Consider the following 23,163-nt stretch of genomic DNA (forward strand, 5'->3'; position numbering starts at 1 on the left):
TAGTAATCGAAACTCTAAAAAACAGAATTTTAATACCAATAGATATATCAATAGAATTGTCTTAGTATGCTGATTCCATGTATATAAGTTTCATTAGGTTTAGTACTATCCATCAAAAGCGACGAGCCTGAGAAAATATGTCTGATTTTTGAGAAAAAAGGCGAAAGACCTCCCAGAAGTCATAGAATTTTAATGAAAAACACATCATCAGATTCAGCGTATCAAAGAACCTTACTGTAGAAGTTTCAAGCTCATATCTGCAAAAATGTGGAATTTTGTAATTTTCGCCAGAAGAAACATCACTGATGCGTGTTTTATTTTGTGTGTGTGTTTTTCCCCCAGGGATGATAGTATCAACCCGGTGCGTCTAGAACGTCGGGAGATGGTTAATTCTAATTCTGGTGCCCCTTTTCAGTGACCACAGAAATTTGAGGGCAGCTAGGCTCCCTCTCACACCACTTTTTTCCCAAAATCGTCCGAACAAAATTTTGAGATAGCTTTTTTGTTTAGCATAGTTGAAAGGCCCAGTAACTATGTCTTTGGACATAAAATGACCCCCTAAAGCCCCTGGGGAAATGTTTTTAAGTTATAAAATGTGTCCACTTTTTTTTTCCATTGTGAAGAATGCATCTATTTTTCGCGTGGGAGGGGAAGACGAATTTTCTGCTGGGAGAATTTTGCATGGAGAGGGAAGTTTCTAGGGGGTTAAGCTTTCAGAGGAAATTTTACACTGGATGAAATTGCCAGAACTCCTAAACGAAATTTCTTTATATGTTTTGCTTTCTCTTTACCGATTCAATTTTACGCTTGGAGATGTTAAGGGTAATTGTCCGGGGTAAATTTTTGCCAGAATTGAAATGTCCAGAGGATATTTCTATGGGGAAAGGGCATTTTTCTGTGAAGGTGGAGTCGGGTATCCTGGCTTTATTTAAAAAACGATCAGAAATTCAACAAAACAGCGAATTTGTACAACTAAAAGTAAGGAACAACATTAAAACTTAAAACGAACAGACATTATTGCGCGTATGAGGGGGGTTGTCCCCTCCTCAACACCTTGCTCTTGGCACTAAAGCTCAAATTTTGTCTGAATTCTTTAACGACTCTTGAAACACAAAGGTCGTTTAATTAGAAGAGTAAGTAAGTTTTTTTTAAGTGGTGAGAAACTGTAGTGTGAAGAGCAAAGTGTTGAGGAGGGGGCAACTCCCGTCATATACGTAATAATTTCTGTTCGTTTCAAGCTTAATGCTTCTCCTTATTTTCAGTTCAAAAAACTTGTTTTTTATTCTGTATTTCATGAAGCTTAGAGACTAACATTTTTCTACAAGCAATGGAAAAAGTATGTCTATTAAAGTAAAAGTATATAAAAATGAAAAAAGTAAGTAATTACAAAAAATACACAAAACAATGGCCTACTTACAAAAAATAAGATATAAACTCCCAGCATTCAGTTCTGTTGAGCAATGCTGAAGCTTTGGACGGATACTTTTTACCCAATTCCACAGTTTTGAACTTGGTTATCAAACACCAAAATATTTAATGTATTTTGGACTCAATGTTTATAAAAAGTAACGCATTATGAAAGTATTTGGTTCAAAGTAAAGCATTAAAACTAAAATTAAGAAATCAGATAAAAATTTCTATGTCAATATTTTTTATTTAATTCTGAATAACAAAAACCAATATATTTGACTCCTTTATACTTTATAACTTTAAAAAAATTAAACATTTTTAAAAGTGACAAGTAGATAAATACAATCTCTCCTGAAAAAAATTATAATGAAACACCAAAAACGTGTCTGTTCAGGGGGAAAATACAGAAATTCCCAGCATTCCGTTCAGGAGAAAAATTTCTGATTGTAGTGGCTTCATATATCAGCTCATGGTTACTCTTGCAATACAAGCAAAAGTTGATGGCATACTTTTTTTTCCGAAATTGCCCCTTATTAAGTTCTTTTCCTTGTGTTTTCTATAATTATACCAAAATTTGAATTTTTGTTGCTCCAACCAAATCATGTAGAAAAAAAGTTTGTTGAAAATTCGAAAGGGGTCACTCAGTAACAAATTAAAAATTTTCCTTTTTTATGGTCAAAATCTATTGGCAGGCAGCAAACAATGGGACAACACACAATTTTTCCATGGGTTTTCTCTATTCTGCTCTAAGAGTTTCAGGAGGGGTGTCCCCCCCATTTAGCTATAACAGTTTCAGGAGGGGTGTCCCCCCATGTATCTATAACAGTTTCAGGAGGTGTGTCCCCCCATGTAGCTATAACAGTTTCAGGAGGGGTGTCCCCCATGTAGCTATAACAGTTTCAAAAGGGGTGTCCCCCCATGTAGCTATAACAGTTTCAGAAGGGGTTGTCCCCCCATGTAGCTATAACAGTTTCAGGAGGGGTGTCCCCCCATGTAGCTATAACAGTTTCAGGAGGGGTGTCTGCCCATGTAGCTATAACAGTTTCAGGAGGGAAGGTAGTCAATGTAGCTATAACAGTTTCAGTAGGGCAGGTAGCCAATGTAGCTACAACAGTTACAACGGGGCAGTCCCCCACCATACAAGTGGGTGACAAATAGGTATTGAGATTGTGCACAATGTAGAAACTTGCAATTGTTATTTTAGTCTATAGTTGGTAGTGGGAGTATTAAGAATGATTGGAAAAATGTTTAGTGTTAGATGATGACTTTTTGGAATTATCTCTTCAACGGTAAATATTTTCTCTAGAAATGCTTAACAGTATAATGGGAACTGATTCTCCATCTTCGGATTATTGTACGAAGCTTATACGTTGTGGATCAAATGAATTTACTCAATTTATTGATATATTAATTGAAACGAAGCAAAATGACATTGTGATTCTGCTTTTAGCCACTACCTAGAAATTCATTCTTTAAAACAGTAGGAAATAAGTTTTTGTGCAGATACTGTATTACTCCTCCTCCTAGAAGACAATGTTTATTTATTGGTTTTGAGTCAGTTTCTGTTTGGCAGTGAGACGGACAACATCGAAAAAATGTATCATACATGTTCACTATGTTTATATACATTGGGCAGCTGGACAACATGTAAGAACTGTACTACAGTTGATGACTATAATGAAAAGTGTAGCACAAGAAAGGCAATGGGAGACCATGGAGTCAAATGGGGAGGAAAAAATCTCCTGGACTTAGATTATGCTGATGATTTAAGCATCCTAGATGAAAGTGTGAGCAAAATGAATGAACTTTTAGAGGTTTTGCGAGTTCAGGGTGCTAGAATAGGTTTAAAAAAAATGTTAAGAAGACTAAGGCAATAAGGCTGGGATAGGAATAAGTGAAGATGAAAAGGTGACGTTGGGCAACAAAAGCATTGATCAGGTGGGCAGCTTCACTTACCTTGGTAGTATTATCAAAAAAGACCGTGGGAGCAGTGAAGACGTTAAAAGTAGAACAGCCTAGGCTCAATGTGTTTTTTCACATTTAAAAAAGTTTGGAAGAATAGGAAGATAAGTCTGCAAACCAGGATTGGAACATTAGTAGCTACGGTGATGTCAGGGGTCAAATATGGCTCTGAAGCATGTCCGAAAAGCAGATGAAGATTTGCTAGATGTTCTCCAGAGAAATTGCTAACGGATTTTTCTGGGTACCCGGCTGACTGACCGTATTTCAAACAGTAGGCTGTACGAAAAATGCGGTTCAATCCCGCTTTCTAAGGTTATAATGAAAGAAAGTTTGAGGTGGCTAGGGCAAACTATGTGGATGAAGGATGACAGATTGCTGAAGATTGTCCTTTTCGGCCAACCGAATAGGGCTAAACGGAAAGCAGGTCGTCCTAGTCTGAGGTGGGATTACGTCATAAAGAAGGATTTAAAGGAAATGGGAACTTCCTGGGAGGGTGTAAAAAGGGAGGCTTTGAATAGATTGGGATGGAGGATGGAGGTATTTCAAACGTCAATTCGACGCTTTATGCGCCAGCAATAGCTCTAGAGGATCTTTATTTTTTTTTACTTTTAAGATCCAGTGTGGATCATGTGATCGTGCAGATGCGTAAGCAGGGGAAAAGAGAAAGGAGTGGTGGCCCCTCCCCACACAATCCTAATTTTCATAACTTTCTGGGCATTCCAAATTATAAGAAATAGTTTTTTTAATTGCCTCCCCCCCCCCCAAAAAAAAAAATTACATACATCCCTGCGCACGAGGGACCCAAAATTGCTTTTCTTTCCTTAAGTCTTATGCCGATTTTTGTCAAGTTTAGTCGGTAAAATTTGTCAGTCAAAAAATGAACAAGCGATGTCACTATTTGAGTTCCGACTGATATCAGTGAAAAAAGATGTTCTCTTTAAAAAAGTTACTTTTTTTAAAATATTAGGTATTTTATTTTTGGCAAGTATTTTAGATACCTATCTAAAAAAAAAGAATATGAATAGCTCACGCCACATATTTATAAAATTTTTAATTTTCTGCTTAATGGGCTAATTGCGAAATCCAGAAATTATTAGACCATATTTTGTTACTAACTGGATTTATTATTATTATTATTATTTGGTTATCATATTATTCGGTTTTATGATTATAATTTAATTATTATTTGACAAAAGTCAATAAGTGACTTTTCAAGTCAACAAAAGTCAAAAAGTTTCATATTCCATTATCAATTATTAATAAACAATCTTTAGTGTTTCCTTCTTTAGGGTCAGCTGAAATTTGATGGAAGTTACAGGTATTTGGTACCTTATTGAAAAACTTGACCTTTTAAAATTTATAAAAAGAATTTGGTATGTTCTAGAAAGTTGACGAGCCGAATGAGGGAGCAAAATTAGCAGAGATTTTCTGTAGAAATAATTATTAGGACGGTGTATTTGAAAATACTATATGGAAATATTAACTTCTCGTATATGTTTTGAAATCTAGGAAATTTAAGAAAAACAATCGTTTTGCTTCCGATCCATATTCAAGGTTTGAAGGTCAATGTAAAAATTTCAAAGTATTCTTACTGCCCTATTTTGAAGTATCCAAGAGGTATTAAGGTAACAACTTGAGCAGTAATTAAAATAAGGAGCAATTAAAAAGCGGTAAATTGTTTTGAATGTGGAAAAAGGAAAAAGATATTTTTCACACAATTCATCGACTCAATATTTTGAGAAGGTTTTACCCTTAAATGATCAATGTGATTTTGAAATGACAAAAGGAGATTGAAAAAAACTCCTAAATAACAATATGATTGGACTCTACAGATTTAATGCTCCTTAACCTAATGCTCCTGACAAGAAATCTCTCGAGTGGCAAGTTTTGAAGACCGAAAACCATAAATACATTTTTTGTAAAATTCGGTACAAATTATTGGAAACAAATCATCGATTTACTGAAGTAACAGTTATTATCAAATTTTTAATCAATATAAATGATTCCCTGCCTTTAACAGATATATCTGTGTTATCTGCAAATGGAAATACTCTAATATTTTCCTTCAAATTTCGCGGAAGATCATTAACATAAATCAAAAATTAAAGTGAACTATTACTGAACCTTGAGGGACACCAATATCATTAAGTCTATTTAAATTAGATGGTTTTCCATCTACATCTATTGCAATTTTATGTCCACCCAGGTAAGATTTTATTATTTTTTGTACTTTTCCTCTTATGCCTGAATTTCGCATTTTTATCAAAATGAATTTCCTGGTTTAAAGCGTGAAATACTAATTTTAATAACATTGTCAAATTCCTGATCTGACTATTTTTTGAAAAAAGGGAGAAACATCCTTAAGAAGGCAAGTGGTCTGATTAAAACGACTTTCTATGCATTTGTGTCTTATTGTAAGGACATCCGAAGGGGCAGAGGCTTTGAAACGATATGGTAATTTTATGTTGTTTTATAGTGTTCGGTATTTTCAATAAAGTATTGCGAAAATTTCTGCCAATCGGGGGCTAATTTAATTAAATCTGTGGTTTATAAGTTATAGTATTGGTGATTCTACCCCGGTCTACCCTGTTTTGTCTCTTGGCTGAGGGATTGAGCTGAAACTTTCAGCAAAAGTTTTGTTGGAGAGCAAAGTGATTTTTTTGGGGGGGGGGGGCAAACATTTTTTCTTTTTATACCTCTCGTCTGAAAGGATTTGCTGTTAGTTAAGTGAAATAAAACTGACACAAACAACTTGCAAAAGACAAAAAAAAGTCTTCGAATGCTTAAAAAGTTTATAATGCCTGTTATATGTTTTCTATTCATAAGTATTGTGAAATTTGCTGCCACTCAGGGGCTAATTTAATTAGCCCCAGGTGATGTCAAGATTGATTGATTTGTCGCGTTTGGGATTGGGACAGACAGCACAGGTGTTCTCCTTAGGGACTCTATGCCCATATATGGACTCCCGCTTGGAGTTAGACTAAATTTTAGATGGCAGCAGGGGTCTCGCCCAGGATCAATAAGGGCCTTTCTACTTGCATGTATTAACCATTCTACGTGACAATGTGACTGCGTATGTTCCAAGGGGCAGGAGCGTGACCCTTCGTCACAGGGTGGAGTTACTGTCTGTGAAACTGGCAAATTCAAAATACAGGTTTTTAAATCGGCCAGTTTTTTGTTGCCGATTTCGGGATCTGGCAAATCGGAAACTGGCAAGTTTTTAAATCGAATGGCCATCTCAAATTTTCAATGAAAAGGAACCTAACTCTCAGGGAACAAAATCGTTGTATTTTCCCACAAAACGTCAGGAAATGCTACTTCATCATTGCACAATATTGGGTTTACTTAGAAAGGACATTAGAACTTTAGATTTTTGTTTGATGAGAACCCTTTCAATTTTATAGGAATATTGGTTAGCTACGATCCTACATGGGAAAAACAGCAAAAAACTAAATAAACACATGTCCTGGATCTTTCTTCTATGAAAAAGCTCTATATTTTTACAAATAGAAGCTTGAAAGCTCTGAAATGAGGTTTGCAAATATACCACAAATTTTGGAAATATACCGGTTTGCAAATATACCACAATTTTCAAAACAGCCCTAGCATCATTACTTCAAGGAAGTTCAACCAAGAGTCCTGGTTGAACTTCTTTGAAGTAATGATGCTAAGGGTTTTTTTTAAATATTTTAGTTTTAAATATTGAATTTTAAAATGAGTCCTTTTATATTCTTTTTTGATGGAAAGGCAATGTGGTCTTTGTCCCTATTTAAATCAAAAGGAACCTAACCCTCAGGGGACAAAATCGTTGTATTTTGGCACAAAATGTCAGGAAATGCCACTTCATCATTGCACAATATTTGGTTTACTTAGAAAGGGCATTAGAACTTTTGATTTTCGTTTGGATGAGCACCTTTTCAATTTTGAATATTGCTTAGCTACGATCCTACGTGGGAAAACAGCAAAAAATAAACAAACACACGTCCTGGATCTTTCTCCTATGAAACAGCTCTATGTTTTTACAGAAAGGAGCTTGAAAGCTCTGAAATGAGGTTTGCAAATATGCCACAAATTTGGTAGTCGTTTTAATCAGACCACTTGCCATCTTAAGGATGTTTCTCCCTTTTTTCAAAAAATAGTCAGATTAGGAATTTGACAATGTTATTAAGATCAGTATTTGACGCTTTAAACCAGGAAATTCTTTTTGATAAAAATGCAAAATTCAGGCATAAGAGGAAAAGTACAAAAAATAATAAAATCTTACCTGGGTGGACATAAAATTGCAATAGATGTAGATGGAAAACCATCTAATTTAAATAGACTTAATGATATTGGTGTCCCTCAAGGTTCAGTAATAGTTCACTTTAATTTTTGATTTAAATTAATGACCTTGCGCGAAATTTGAAGGAAAATATTAGTGTATTTCTATTTGCAGATAACACAGATATATCTGTCAAAGCGAGGGAATCATTTATATTGATTGAAAATTTGATTATAACTGTTACTTCAGTAAATAGATGATTTGTTTCCAATAATTTGTACCGAATTTTACAAAAACTGTATTTATGGTTTTCGGTCTTCAAAACTTGCCACTCGAGACATTTCTTGTCAGGAGCATCAGGTTAGGGAGCATTAAATCTGTAGAGTCCAATCATACTGCTATTTAGGAGTTTTTCTTAATCTCCTTTTGTCATTTCAAAATCATATTGATCATTTAAGAGTAAAACCTTCTCAAAATATTGAGTCGATGAATTGTGGGAAAAACATCTTTTTCCTTTTTCCATATTCAAAAGAATTTACCGCTTTTTAATTGCTTCTTATTTGAATTGCTGCTCAAGTTTTTACCTTAATACCTCTTGGATACTTCAAAATAGGGCAGTAAGAATACTTTGGAATTTTTACATTGACCTTCAAAACTTGAATATGCATCGGAAGGAAAACGATTGTTTTTCTTAAATTTCCTAGATTTTAAAACATATACGAGAAGTTAATATTTCCATATGGTATTTTCAAATACACCGTCCTAATAATTATTTCTACAGAAAATCTCTGCCAATTTTGCTCCCTCATTCGGTTCGTCAACTTTCTAGAACATACCCAATTCCTTTTATAAATTTTAAAAGGTCAAGTTTTTCAATAAGGTACCAAATACCTGTAATTTCTATCAAATTTCAGCTGACCCTAAAGAAGGAAACACTAAAGATTGCTTGTTAATCATTGATAATGGAATATGAAACTTTTTGACTTTTGTTGACTTGAAAAGTCACTTATTGACTTTTGTCAAATAATAATCTAATGATAATCATAAAACCGAATGATATAATAACCAAATAATAATAATAATAATAAATCCAGTTAGTAACAAAATATGGTCTAATAATTTCTGGATTTCGCAATTAGCCCATTAAGCAGAAAATTAAGAAAATTATAAATATGTGGCGTGAGCTATTGATATTATTTTTTTTTAATAGGTATCTAAACTACTTGCCTAAAATAAAATACCTAATATTTAAAAAAAAGTAACTTTTTTTAAAGAGAACATCTTTTTTCACTGATATCAGTCGGAACTCAAATAGTGACATCGCTTGTTTATTTTTTTACTGACAAATTTTACCGACTAAACTTGACAAAAATCAGCATAAGACTTAAGGAAATAAAAGCAATTTTGGGCCCCTCGTGCCCTAGCCACCTCAAACTTTCTTTCATTATAACCTGAGAAAGCGGGATTGAACCGCATTTTTCGTACAGCAATTTTGGGCCCCTCGTGCCCAGGGATGTATGTAATTTTTTTTTTAGGGGGGGGGGCAATTAAAAAAACTATTTCTGATAATTCGGAATGCCCAGAAAGTTATGAAAATTAGGATTGGATGGGGAGGGGCCACCAGTCCTTTCTCTTTTCCCCTGCATACGCATCTGCACGATCACATGATCCACACTGGATCTTAAAAGTAAAAACAAAAAAATAAAGATCCTCTAGAGCTATTGCTGGCGCATAAAGCGTTGAATTGACGTTTGAGTTACCTCCATCCTCCATCCCAATCTATTCAAAGCCTCCCTTTTTACACCCTCCCAGGAAAGGACAATCTTCAGCAATCTGTCATCCTTCATCCGCAAAGCGTGCCCGAGCCACCTCAAACTTTCTTTCATTATAACCTTAGAAAGCGGGATTGAACTACATTTTTCGTACAGCCTACTGTTTGAAATACGGTCAGTCAGTCGGGTACCCAGAACAATCCGTTAGCAATTTCTCTGGAGAACATCTAGCAAATCTTCATCTGCTTTTCGGACCGCCCATGCTTCAGAGCCATATTTGACCCCTGACATCACCGTAGCTTCTAATGTTCCAATCCTGGTTTGCAGACTTATCTTCCTGTTCTTCCAAACTTTTTTAAATGTAAAAAAACACATTGAGCCTAGGCTGTTCTACTTTTAACGTCTTCACTGCTCCCACGGTCTTTACTAATAATACTACCAAGGTAAGTGAAGCTGCCCACCTGATCAATCTTTTTGTTGCCCAACGTCACCTTTTCATCTTCACTTATTCCTATCCCAGCCTTAGTGCCTTAGTCTTCTTAACATTATTTTTAAACCTATTCTAGCACCCTGAACTCGCAAAACCTCTAAAAGTTCATTCATTTTGCTCACACTTTCATCTAGGATGCTTAAATCATCAGCATAATTTAAGTCCAGGAGACTTTTTCCTCCCCATTTGACTCCGTGGTCTCCCATTGTCTTTCTTGTGCTCCTTAAGACAAAGTCCATCAAAATGATCCACATAAAGAGGGATAGAAGACAACCCTATTTAACTCCTGATTTAATACAAAACCAGCTGCTAACCTCATTTCCTACCTTAACCGCAGCAGTATTATTCTCGTACATAGCACTAACCACTTTAATGTATTTGTCTAGTATACCATACAAGATTAAAACCTTTACTAAAGCTCCTCTATCAACAGAATCGAACACTTGCTCATAATCTATAAGACTGAGGACCAAAAGTGTTTGACAACTACGGCACTTCTTAATTATTAACCTAAGATTGAAAATTTGGCCGACACATCCTCTGCCTTTTCTAAAACCGCACTGTTCTTCTCTTAAAATTTTGTCTGCAGCATCTCTCAGTCTAAACAGTTTCATATTATTAAGTAATTTGCTACCTACAAAGACCCGACTAATGGCTCGATAATTACCACACTCACTCTTATAACTTTTCTTATAAAGTGGCTTAATTAAGGTTTTCCTAAAATCGTTAGGTACTTTCCTTTTACAAAAATCATATTCATAATAATCTCTAATTTATTTCTAACCTCAAATCCACTATATTCAATAAACTCATTTACCAAACTATCAGGACCTGAGGCTTTATCATTTTTTTATCCTTTTTGCGACGCCACTAGTTCTTCCTTACAAAAGAGATCTTACCTCATATATAAGGTGTTCCAAACTTTTTCTTTTTCCTCTATATCTTTTCATTCAACTCTATCCCAGTTTAGTAAATTCTCAAAATATTCTGCTGATCTCCCTTTCCCTATCACTAATTGTGGCCCCGTTCCTATCTTTAAGTGGGACAAGTCTGGATTAAATACTCCCTCTGAATTTATAATATGCCAGTAAAATATTTTACTATTATGCCGTCTAGCTGCATTTTCCAAATGCTCGGCAATTGAGCCTCCACTTCACACCTCCTTAGTTCATATTTTAATACCTTCTCCACTTTCTGTACATTCCTTTTGTTTTCATATGATCTATCATTCAGATAACTCTTGTACAAGTCCCTTCTCCTTTCTATAAAACATAACGCTTTTTCACTAATATTCTTAGCTGCAGTTCTAGCTTTCTTCCCTAAGACACCTAAGGCAACTTCACAAATCATTTTTCTAAAATCATTCCAACCATGTTCCACACTGTCAATTTTTAAACCTTCAAGTTTAGTATTCAACTGTTCCTGGAAAGTGTCTAAAATTCTCATCCTGGAGTCTACCAACATCATAACTTCCCGGGAGGTAGTTACCCTTCCGATATTTCAGCTTTAAATTAACCCTTGACACTACTAGATGGTGATCTTTACTTTTAACATCAATAACAGCACTCTATATACCCTAATATCTTGTATTGATCCTGCAAGTCTTCGGTTTACTATAAAATAATCAATAAAGTTTGCTGTCTTACCATCACGTGAATACCATGTTAACTTATGAGCCATTTTATGACCAAATACCCTATTGGTTATAACTAGATTATTATACCTACAAAATTGCAAAATTCTGTATCTATTACTGTTTTCTTTTCCTACACCAAATTTACCTAGGCTAGGATACCATCTACCCCTATTTCAACCGACCTGGGCGTTAGAATCCCATAGTAAAAACATCGTATTTCTACCTGAGACCCTTTCTATTTGCTCTTGCAACTGTAAGTAAAATTCATTCGAGTCGCTAGTATCTCCGTCAGTCGGTTCTTCGGGGACATATACTACTATAACTGATACCCTATACTTTTAGTCATAAATTGATCAATTAGTATTCTATTATTAATACCTTCCCAACCTAGTCAAGACTTAGCAGCTTCCTTATTCATCATGAGCCCTACTCCCTGTCTATGTGCCCCATCCTTCCTGCCTGAGTACATAAATTCTATTTCACCTAATTTCATGTTTCCTATCCCTGGGATATGAGTTTCTGAAAATCCTAATAAGTCCAGTCCAAAGCGTCTGAAGTCGTCAGTCAAAATGTCGGTATGATAGTTATTTTTTAAAGTTGTAAAATTCCAAGTTGCAATTTTAATTGTCTTTAAATCATTGAAATTATTTTGGCTTCAGGAAAAGCAATGATCTCGGATACAAGTGCAGGACGGGGATCACATATCTTCTCAAGTCTACATCGAAGTGCTTAAGCCGACTTTGAACCGGACAGCAAGAAGTCCCTGGGACCTCCAATATGAATGGAGGCTTTGTGCAATCCTGGGCCCATCTTGGTCACAACATACTTTTCAGCACTTCGCGATGCTCTTCTATCAACAAGAGTCAAAATCCTGCACAGACAGTCTCAAGCCTATTACCTCCGACTCATTATATGTTCATGCCTACAAATATTATGCTACTACGGAGAGGCAGCCCATAGTAGATAAATTAGTTAGGAAGAGGTTTTTCAGCCCGAAAACGCCCGTCAAAACAGACCAAGCCCAGAAGAATTGTCTATTAATCATAATCCCGTGTGAATGCTGTGTCATTTACTAAGCTATAATTTCCTCGAGGGGCGCCACACCTCAAGTGGGAATAGATTTGACCGCAAGGTCCCAGTCTTGCAGGTACCCCGAAAGGGTCGAGGCAGCCCTTTGCAAAGGCCGTTGTCAATAGATCTAGATCTTACAACCATATATATATATATATATATATATATATATATATATATATATATATATATATATATATATATATATATATATATATATATATATATATATATATATATATATATATATATATATATATATATATATATATATATATATATATATATATATATATATATATATATATATATATATATATATATATATATATATATATATATATATATATATATATATATATATATATATATATATATATATATATATATATATATATATATATATATATATATATATACATATATATATATACATATATATATATATATATACATATATATATATCATATATATATATACATATATATATAGTATATATATATATATATATATATATATATATATATATATATATATATATATATATATATATATATATATATATATATATATATATATAAATAGGCCCTATAGAGCACATGCCTAGTCCTGCAGCTCCAGCTATAGTGCTAGGGCGAACTCTACAAATTAGCCCTATTCCAGTTCGATTTTAGGGCTACCGTGATACCCAAAGCTTAGATTAATTTTCGCTTAAATTGCCTCTATTTATAAATCTAACTTTTAGCTGCTACAGCGTTTTCTTAAAATAGTTTTGGCGATTTAACTTTCAAACACAAAAAGTTTTTGCGAGCAATAATACAGGCGTTTACATGGTTTTTCTGAATCACCCCCAAAAGCGAATTAGCCTCTACTAAATCTCTTCATGAAGCAACGTTCGACGTTAAACAAACGTTAACACGAATAAAAAATCGTTATGTTTCTGAGAGATTTAAGAGAAGTCAATTTACTTTCGGGGAAATGCGGCCAGAACCCTGAAAAATTAGGGGATTGGTACTAACTGTGATTTTGAGAGCAAGTCAACCCTTTGCTCATCAGCTTATCTTGCTAAGAAAATTCTATACTTAATTGGAAGACTTGAGGGTAAAGGAGGATTTAATTTTTCGTCGATCTGCAGCGTATAACGTCCAGAAACTAATCTGACCAGCTCCGCCTTTTGAATTTTAGATATTTTATTGTCAATGCACTATGTTGACCCTTATGTTTATAGAATCAAGAAAATATTAAAAAACTGGTACTAATTCTATAATTCGACAAAAAAAATTTGCATTAACAGTTTGTTAATGCAAGTGGGTGAACAGTTTGGTTAAAGAACTCAAGCAGTATTTAAGGTTAGTTCTGAAATACATTTCAGAACACCGTCATGTGATTGAGGCATTAAGATCGAACCTGCAAGGCTCTATTGTAAGTGTTTAGCATTTCATTTTATGGACTTCTTGAAATTTCTGGGATATAAAAGCATTGGCAAAACCCCAGCTCACAAGCAATATACAGCTTTTTGAACTTTAACACGCAGCTACCTGAAAAATATTGGCTTTCATCATTTTTCGACAGAGTAAGGAAGAGGAACGCCAGCATGCGTCTCGCAATTTTGGTCCATGATTAATAACAGGAGGGGTCAAATTAGGCTTTTGCTCTCCCCCTAACACGAAAGACCGGAAATATACTTCTAACAAAAACAGAATTCTGTCAAGAAAAAGAAGAAGAAAAAAAATATCCTCATCCGTGAGAACAATTTCCGTAAGATTGTCCTCTGCAGAAATCTCTGCGGGTTCTAAGAGCAAAGAGTGAGGACATACTTATATAAAACCCTTTATAGTTTATGATGTAACCAGGACATAAACTACTCCACAAGGGAGTACATAAAAAAATTTCCAAGGGGGGTGGTTAGCAATTATATAGGCTCTCTGACACTGACGCAATAAAAAAAACATTCGCTATTGCAAGGTGGTTCAGAAACATAAATCAGTCTTAAAGAGCTTTTATAGCAACTGCAGTACTTAGGCAAGACTATACGTACTCCATTATTGTAGATTAACGATAGAGGTTTAGATCTACAGTGGAGATACTTATTGGCCCAAATTCAGTAATATTAACTGTTTAAATTAGACCCATAAAGTGTTAATATCCTGTTGACGAAACATCATAATCATTGTAAGCAGTTTTTGCCTTGCTTAAAGTGCTGTCATTTCCAACAGAGGAAAATGTATAAAAAATACAATGCTTAAAAATGACCATATCAAGGCTATATTTCAAATTTTCAAAGAGAATAGGGTAGGCTTAAATTCTACAAACCTATTCCTTGTCGATGCTTATGGCAGAAGGGTATTCGTTCGTACTTGACATACCAGAATAACCCGCATTTTTGGTAACGATTTATATAGTGAAGCCATATATTGCATTTTATTTAGTACATTTCATTTTATTTTATTTAGTTTATCCACCCTCTATACTGGTCTAAGAAAACCAATGCGTTTTATTTTGTACAATTAGATTCAAAAGGTAGAAGAAGAGTTGGTGTAAGCCCGGAATGAGAATGAGGACCCGATTTTTTTAAACACACCTGACCTGAACAGTGATTTATGTTCAGTGTTTCACGAGCCACACTTGTGATTAAAGAGGCCGATATCTGTGAATGGTCCGTGTTCTTCGCTGAATTTAAGATCAAGCTTGTACCACAGAAGCGGAAATTGAAATGACAAGGACTTAGGTCGAATTGCCGAAAGATAATTATAAGATAGTCTTCATTAAGTACTTGGTAATTATCCATAGCACAATCAAAAATTATGATATGTAAGGTCTGAGAAAAACCGGTTTAGCTGTCTGTATTTGGAGACAATAAGCTTAGGCTCAGTGGAAAAACTACGTTGTAGGTATGTTTTAATTAAATATTTAATATATAGAGTTGGTATTTTGGTTAGGTTACGTCAGTTATTTAATATAATGCGTTCTGGGCAGCCTGCTTTCTATAATTGTTTATCGTAGTTTCCATAATTTTGTTAATAAAGTATCATATTTTCATCATATTTTAACATATTTCATTAATATTAACCTAACTTCACTTCTTGGGTAAGTTCTGTATAATAAACAAGTGCCCTTCATTAGTCTTCACTTACTAAATTCTATAGCATAGTCCTCACTTGTTGGAATTGTCTATTCTTGCACGTCACCTTTTTAACGGCAAAATTTTATTTAATTAAAAACGCGAACTATTATTGTAACCCAAAGTGAAATAACCCATTTTGAATGAATTTACCTGCCTGAAAAATATAAGCAAAATCATAAAATATAACCCTATATTTGAGTACTATTAAAGTAATTAACAACTGCACTGCATTAACCATTAGCTTGCCAGCAAAGAGGTTGTATTGGCCCATGAAGGGAACGTATGCAAGTCAAAAATCAAAACTCCAAGTGTTTCTGTGGCTGCTGAGAGAGCTAGAATTGTGATTATGTTCAGAACCAGGCCAGTTTTGACCTAAAATAAATTTCGATTAAATACGTCAGATACGTACTAGATAGGCACTGCGTGCAACAAACTCTACAATCCACATAACCTTCTATAGGAAGTTATATATGAACCTTTAAACCAAATTAGGCGAAAATCTTTTTCTCTGACAATATCTGTGGATGTAAATTTGATAGCATATTGTACCATCGTTTTGTGCTATATACCTATTTCCCAATTAACTTTATATTACCAAAGAATCTTTTCTATTTCTTCATTTCAAGACTTTGAGCGATTTTAAAGGATTTTGCCAAAAGTTGAAAGGTCTGCTCTATGGATAAAAAATTTCGCTTAACGTTTAATCTTTTCAGTCTTGAAGTATTAGAAATAAGATATAGATAAATGACTTTCAAATTTTCAAGTTCTTTCTGAATTGTTCTTCTCTGAGTGAAATGTTTAGCAAAAGACTACACAATAAACATATAAGTTTTCTGTAGCTTTAGAATAACAAGTAAGATAGCAGTTATTCTCTGTTTCAGTGCACCAACTGAAGTACCAAGGACATAAAAATAAAAACACTGAATTAATTTGTTAAATTTGGCAACACTATTCGTCTATAAAAATCAAACATTAATAATCCGTTGATTCCCAAAGACAGCTACAACTTCAGAGGAAAGCAACACCTTAAGCTGTTTAGTGTCATTGGTTTTTAGCTCATTTTCGGTTGATTTTTCAAACATGTTTCTTTTCTTCTTTTTCTTATTTGGCAGTCGTTACTACCAAAAAAACTGCATAACTGCAAATGAAGGTCTTTTTAATCGATAATTGAATTCCTAATTTTAGCTAATTTTTCAAGATGTATGTGGTGGTAAAAGGTCTTTTTAATCGATAATTGGGTTCTTAATTTTAGCTAATTTGTCAAGATGTATGTGGTGGTAAAAGTCTCCACTTTAAACAATCCGAATTCAGTTTCACTGTCCTTGGTATCTCAAAATTTAATTTTGAGACAATGAAGTTTCAACGTGAAAAATCTATGAATTTCTTTTCCATCTATTTTAGCCACAGATCAGTTTTCCTAATGCTCCAACAGAGAAACTCGTTCAGTTGAATGCGATTCTTCAAGAAAACGCACCCTAAAGCACAATCAAATTTTCAGTCTAAGACGCGTATTCATAGCTACATTATGATATGATTTACGTTTCTGCAACCTTTCCCTTACCTGTTAGTGTGTCCAAGCAAAAAACTTCCACACTAAATTCCACCGTTACAGACCCAAAATTAGGTGACGAAAAATTTTATTAAACAAACAACCTTAAAAAAAACAACAATTATTGACATTTTTCAATAATCGTAATTATAGAACAGACAGCTTTCTTGGAAGGATTATTCATAGAGTTTCTTGTCCGTGAATAAGTATAAATATTGATAGAACACAACAGCAGTTGGGAGGAAGGTTGCACGGATTGTGAATCTGCTCTTAATACAGCTATAAGGTTGCGAATTAGGTTCAAGATGCAGCTCGGAGATTTGACAATACTTCATTATACTATTTTAATTCATCTCGCTAAAGCCTTGTTGTAGTTTTTAAAGAGGCTACCGAAATAATAAAGCATACACATGTGTAGAACGCCCTCGTAGAACTGGATATGATATAAATTTTTCGATCTGTATTAAATCTGAATTCGCTGATCTTTCTTCAGATGTACATAAAATTTCAAGACAGTTAACCATTTCCAAATGGAATATAAGACTAGTAGCGTTGAGGACAAATAAAAATAATGAATTATTCGAAAAAAATTATATTTATAAATATACTCAAAGCAGTTAATTATTAAAAAGTAATATAAACGATAAATAAAAGTTCAAATGGGGATAAAAATCCTTTTAATCGACAGTGATAAATTTCACAAAAATCTAGATATTTCGGTCACATATGCAGTAACCGTCGTCAATAGTTTAACTACTGATGACGGTCACTGCATATGTGACCGAAATATCTAGTATTTTTTTGAAATTTATCACTACAAATGAAACTCAGAGAGGAGAGAAAGTAACAAAATAAAAAATAAAATCAAAAAGGGTGAAAAAACGAGGATTTTGTCAGCCAGTGGCGAAACCATGAAGATGAAAATATAAGCAAATATTTCGACACGGACCTCCGCCAAGTCGTCCTCAGTGCTAAAAAAAAAAAAAAAAAAAAAAAAAATCTAACCTTTCGAAGTTTACCTTACAAAGACAGAACAGACACTGAATAAAAACCAGGCATGAATCAATGAAAATGAATTTACCAAGATGATTGGGCAAGGATCTTTCGCCTTGCAATAGTTTTATCTGGTCTACAATTTCGGTTTTCATTAGATATGCAAATAGGTTCTTTTAAGTTATTTCGGGTGAAAATATCGAGTCCTTCAATATTAAACTGTCGTAAATTGGGCTTAATGAAATATCTCCAGTATCTCAATTTATTGCTAAATTTTGGTTCATATATTTTTTTTATCTCAATTACCTCTAAAAGTTTGTGGTACGCCATTTACAGTTGATATTAAGGTTGCCTCGTCAAACAGAACTAGATGGGTCGGATTTACGAAAATATGCGAAGCCAAAGCCGAATCAAAGTTGTCATTGTTATTTATAATCTCAGGGACTTATCTATTGAAATTTTGTACTCATGCAAACGTTCACCTAGTTGTTGATGGGTCCTACCAATTTAAAATTTTCCACGAGAACAGGGTATTCTGTATACAAAGCTACCCAGTACAGGGTCAGTTTTATGCTTAAATGAGTTGAAAAATGTTCAAATTTTTGATTGGTTTTGAAAGAAACAGATAGATTATGTTTTTTTAAAATTTTTCTAAATTTATCGCCAAGTTTCGGGACGTATGGTAAAACGATCAGTATTTTTTTCTCAAATGCTAAGGTAACTGAATCAAGGGGTACAAACTCCGTATTCTGTTCTTTTATCTTTTTTAATCGTCTATCTATTATATTTTCAATGAGTTTGATTGGGTAACCATTGCAGAAAAGTATATCCTTGACATAATTTAATTCAGAATTTATATGATTACGGGAACAAATTTTTATAACTCTGTCGACTAAAGAAATTATTACCTCTCTTTTCACAGAAGAAGGGTGATGGGAAGAGAAATGTAGATATCGAACATTCTTAGACCACACTGGCTATACATGACAAATGAAACTCAGAGAGGAGAAAGTAACAAAATAAAAAATAAAATCAAAAAGGGTGAAAAAACGAGGATTTTGTCAGCCAGTGGCGAAACCATGAAGATGATAATATAAGCAAATATTTCGACAAGGACCTCCGCCAAGTCGTCCTCAGTGCTAAACAAAAAATAAAAAAAAAAACAAACAAACAAAAACGAAAATCTAACCTTTCGAAGTATTGTATTTGCGTCAAATTTATCACTGTCGATTAAAAGGATTTTATCCCTATTTGAACTTTTATTTATCGTCATGGAAAGGCAGTGTGGAGTTCGAAATTATCTGAGTAATATATAAAAGTCTAAAAATGATTATGAATTTGGTTTGTATTTTATTTTTGGAAAAAACTGTATTGAAGGAAAAAAATGAACAAAACCCAATGTCCTACGGTCCCTGATTAAATATTAATGAAATAATATTTATTAATATTACTCAGCCAAATGTAAATTTTATTATATTGGTACACCAGTTAAAAAAGGGAGTACACAATTATTCAGGAAATTTTGCCCTTTGCATCCGGGTTACAGCGGTAGCTAGCAACCTAGGAAGTGACGATCAAGTCCAATCCTAAGAAATATAAGAGCCAATAACTCCTAAAAATAGAGTCAGATCAAAATATAAACAAAGCTATGCTATGATAGAACTTGGGAATTTTCAACATTGTTTAGTTTTAATTCTGTCATTAATATTTCAAAGAGGTCGGCAACTTCCAAACAGAATATAAGATTTGCGGAGTCCAGAAAAGTAAAAAATGTTTCATTACTTTAAAAAGTTTAAATTGAATATAACTCAACTATAGTCCCCATAACTATACTGTTTTTTGGATTTTGTTGTTACTTTCAGCTTTATCACACAAAGACCTTTGGCAAATCATGGTTGCTGTGCCAGACGCAACGTAGTAAAGAACTAACTCTAGCCTATAGTAACAAAGATTTAAAATGCATTTTGAAAAAAAAAACTGTCGAACGAAGAAGAATGGATACTTAAAGCAGATTCACGAATGGTATCTGTTATTTTCACTAAACTTATTGGTACAAGTTTATTCATAGTAAAAGATGGTATGCCTGTTGGATTCATTGAGTGCTGAAGACCTACAATGATCATTACAAATCTACTGTAAGTGGGCGTTCAGACACTGGATTCTGTCTCAGACCCTGTCCAAGTTTCCCACTCAGAATGGTTGAAATCCAAGGTGTTTTCAGAAACAGGAAATTCACAATCATAATTGTCACCTAAATAGGTGTTTACAGTTCTGAAAATATTGCTCAATAATTCCTATTTTCGGCTTTCAACCATTCTGAGCGGAAAACTTGAACAGAGTCTGAGACAGAATCCAGCGTCTGGACGCCCCATAAGGATGCTGGTGAAGAAACTAAACTCTTCGACGTGAATAGAGTTAAAAGCCTGGATGCTTGTCGTCCCCTATTTTCTTCAACTACTCAATGGACATTATTGTAAAAAAGAAAAAAGAAAAAAAGGACTCTTGAGTTTTGAAGGTGCCGTTATTGGTCTGGGCATCAACGTGTCTGACCTGGACTAAGCAGATTATGTCACCCTTACTGCTGATCCAGCAACTGCCCAAGTAGCGCTGAACAAGCTCATTTCTCTCAGCTTCTTGGTATGAAGATCAACAAGGCCAAAACTAAAGTCATGAATATAAATATACAGTCAAATTGCCAACTTGTACTTTACAGAGAAGAATTAGAAAAAGTTGATAGCTTCAACTACCTTGGGTCAATGATAGGCTCTCGTTGTTACGCTGTCATACAGAATAAAATCATATTCCAAGCCATCTCTCTCAGTTCCGCCAGCATTTGTGATATTGGCGGGAGATCAACATGAATACTAGAATTGGTGTACCATTCGACTATTATGTCCATTCTCTTGAGTGCTCTCGATACTTGGCTTTTAAAGGCGTCTCATTTACGTAGTTTCTTGAGTGAACTCATTTACGTGGTTTTATTTACAGGAATTTCTTGGCCACGACTGTCTGTAAAAAATACTGATACTCCAACAGAATCTCAGATGTAGCATTGTGACATTGAGTCCAGCGTCTCGATTGTCAGACAGAGAAGACTGCGTTGGCTCGGCCATATCCTGAAAAGACTCAATGACAATATTATGAAGCAAGTGCTTCAAAATGATCCTTTGCCAGTTTGGCCCAGGCGACCAGCGGGGCATTTAAAAAAAAATAGTGGGCAATTGTCAGAAGCGACAGCCCCTTGTCAGATTTTGAAAATTAAGCAGAAAATAGAATAGCTTCTGCTGTAGTTTGCTGAAAATTTGGCAAAAGATTGCAACAAATGGGAGCTAATCATACAAAGCCTTCAGGGTACCAGGAGAGACGTTTGCGCATGATTCTGCAACAATATTGTGCAGGAATCGAACCTGAGCGAGTCCCGAAGGTTTCTGAAAGCCGTTGTTTTAGGGTTTACGAAAAGAGTGGGTGATGAGTTTTCTGGTTTCTTTGTTGGTTAAATCAATTAAATTGTTGGATTTTTAGTTTGATGGATTGGATTGATTCTCTTTTTTTCCTTTTTTTTGGTTGATTGTCGTCACCTTTTCTAAGTTGATTTGTATTTAGGCCTAGTGGGGTGATTATTTACCTAAACAAACCTTGCTTAGGGTTTTGTTATATTTATTGTTTATGAATAAACCCCTTTATTTCTAAAAAAAACGAATACGACCAAAAGTAGAAAAAGTCCCATTCAGGGGCAATTTGTCGGTAGTGGTGGAATATTCTATTATGTTCAAGTAATTTTTTCTCTTCTTAAAAACAATTAAAATCGGCACCATTTCCATCTGTTCTACATATGATTTAAAAAAAAAAAAATAAATGAATAAATAAAACAAAAAAAAAATAGCTAGTATTCTATGAAGTTCGTGTTTTCTTTATCAAACAAAATCATATCGGGAAAAACGTATGGCTTACCATATGTAAAACCCGTATATCTCCCGAAGAATAAACAATGGCATTTGATGGAGTTGCAACGGGTAGCATGAAAGCATAGGAGCAGGCAAGCGACGCAGGTAACATCAAGTATAATGGGTTCAGCGAAATGGCTTCACTCTAAAAAAAAAAAAAAAAAAAAAAAATATAAAATATAGGAGTATGTAGTTTTATGTATATACATAGTCATTTCTGTACGACCCATTAATACAACCAATAAACAACCTATATTTTTCTATAAGAAAGAAATCAAAGATAGCGATAAGAAAGAAACCAAATATAGAAAGTATATAGCGATTTTATCAAAATTAATTAAATCCCTTAAGAAAAGTGATAAGAATAAGTGTTGTAATTATAGCGGCATTGGCCTGGTTTCTGTAGGAAGAAATTATTCAGCTTGATGATACTTTTTAAACTTAGTGAGGCTGTAGATAAAGTTTTAAGAGAAGAACAGTGTGGTTTTAGGAAGAGTAGAAAATGTGTCAACCAGTTTTTCACTCTTAGATTAATAATTGAGAAGTTCCTGAGTCATCAAAACCCTATAGGCCTCAGTTTTATGAATTATAAGGATGAGTTTGATTCAGCTGATAGAAGAGCTTTAGTGAAGGTCCAATCCTTGTATGTTATACCAGATAAATACATCAAAGTGATTAGTGCTATGTTCCAGAATAACATTGCTGTGGTTGAGGTTGAGGTGGAAAAGGAGGTTAGTAACTGGTTTCACATTAAATCAGGAGTTAAGCAGGGCTGCTTTCTATCCCCATTTATACGAATCATTTTGATGGACTACTTCCAAGTGCGAATACTTTTGAATGCGGTTAAGACTATTTCTGCTAATGAGACTGCGTGTAACTTCGAGTATTTGTGACTATAACTACTTGTAACTGAGAATATTATCGAATGCGATTAGTTGCAACTGTGACTA

General features: G+C 34.2%; 1 protein-coding gene across 2 annotated transcripts in view; it reads right to left on the minus strand.

Moving 5' to 3' along the window:
- Nucleotides 1–15,910: 15,910 nt before the first annotated feature.
- Nucleotides 15,911–23,163, minus strand: part of LOC148941958 (Na(+)/citrate cotransporter-like) — a 73,789-nt gene continuing 66,536 nt past the window's right edge. For both annotated transcript variants that reach the window (XM_089103355.1, XM_089103356.1), the window contains exons 10-11: nucleotides 22,221–22,358; nucleotides 15,911–16,099 (exon numbers count right to left, since the gene is read on the minus strand). In XM_089103355.1, coding sequence (XP_088959481.1) covers nucleotides 15,965–16,099; nucleotides 22,221–22,358 — 273 coding nt within the window. In that variant the 3' untranslated portion in view covers nucleotides 15,911–15,964. The remainder of the gene's footprint in view (nucleotides 16,100–22,220; nucleotides 22,359–23,163) is intronic.

This window comes from Artemia sp. Qi Xiang Cuo, chromosome 17, assembly GCF_049724085.1.
Source record: "Artemia sp. Qi Xiang Cuo chromosome 17, ASM4972408v1, whole genome shotgun sequence".
Classification (NCBI taxonomy): Eukaryota; Metazoa; Arthropoda; class Branchiopoda; order Anostraca; family Artemiidae; genus Artemia; species Artemia sp. Qi Xiang Cuo.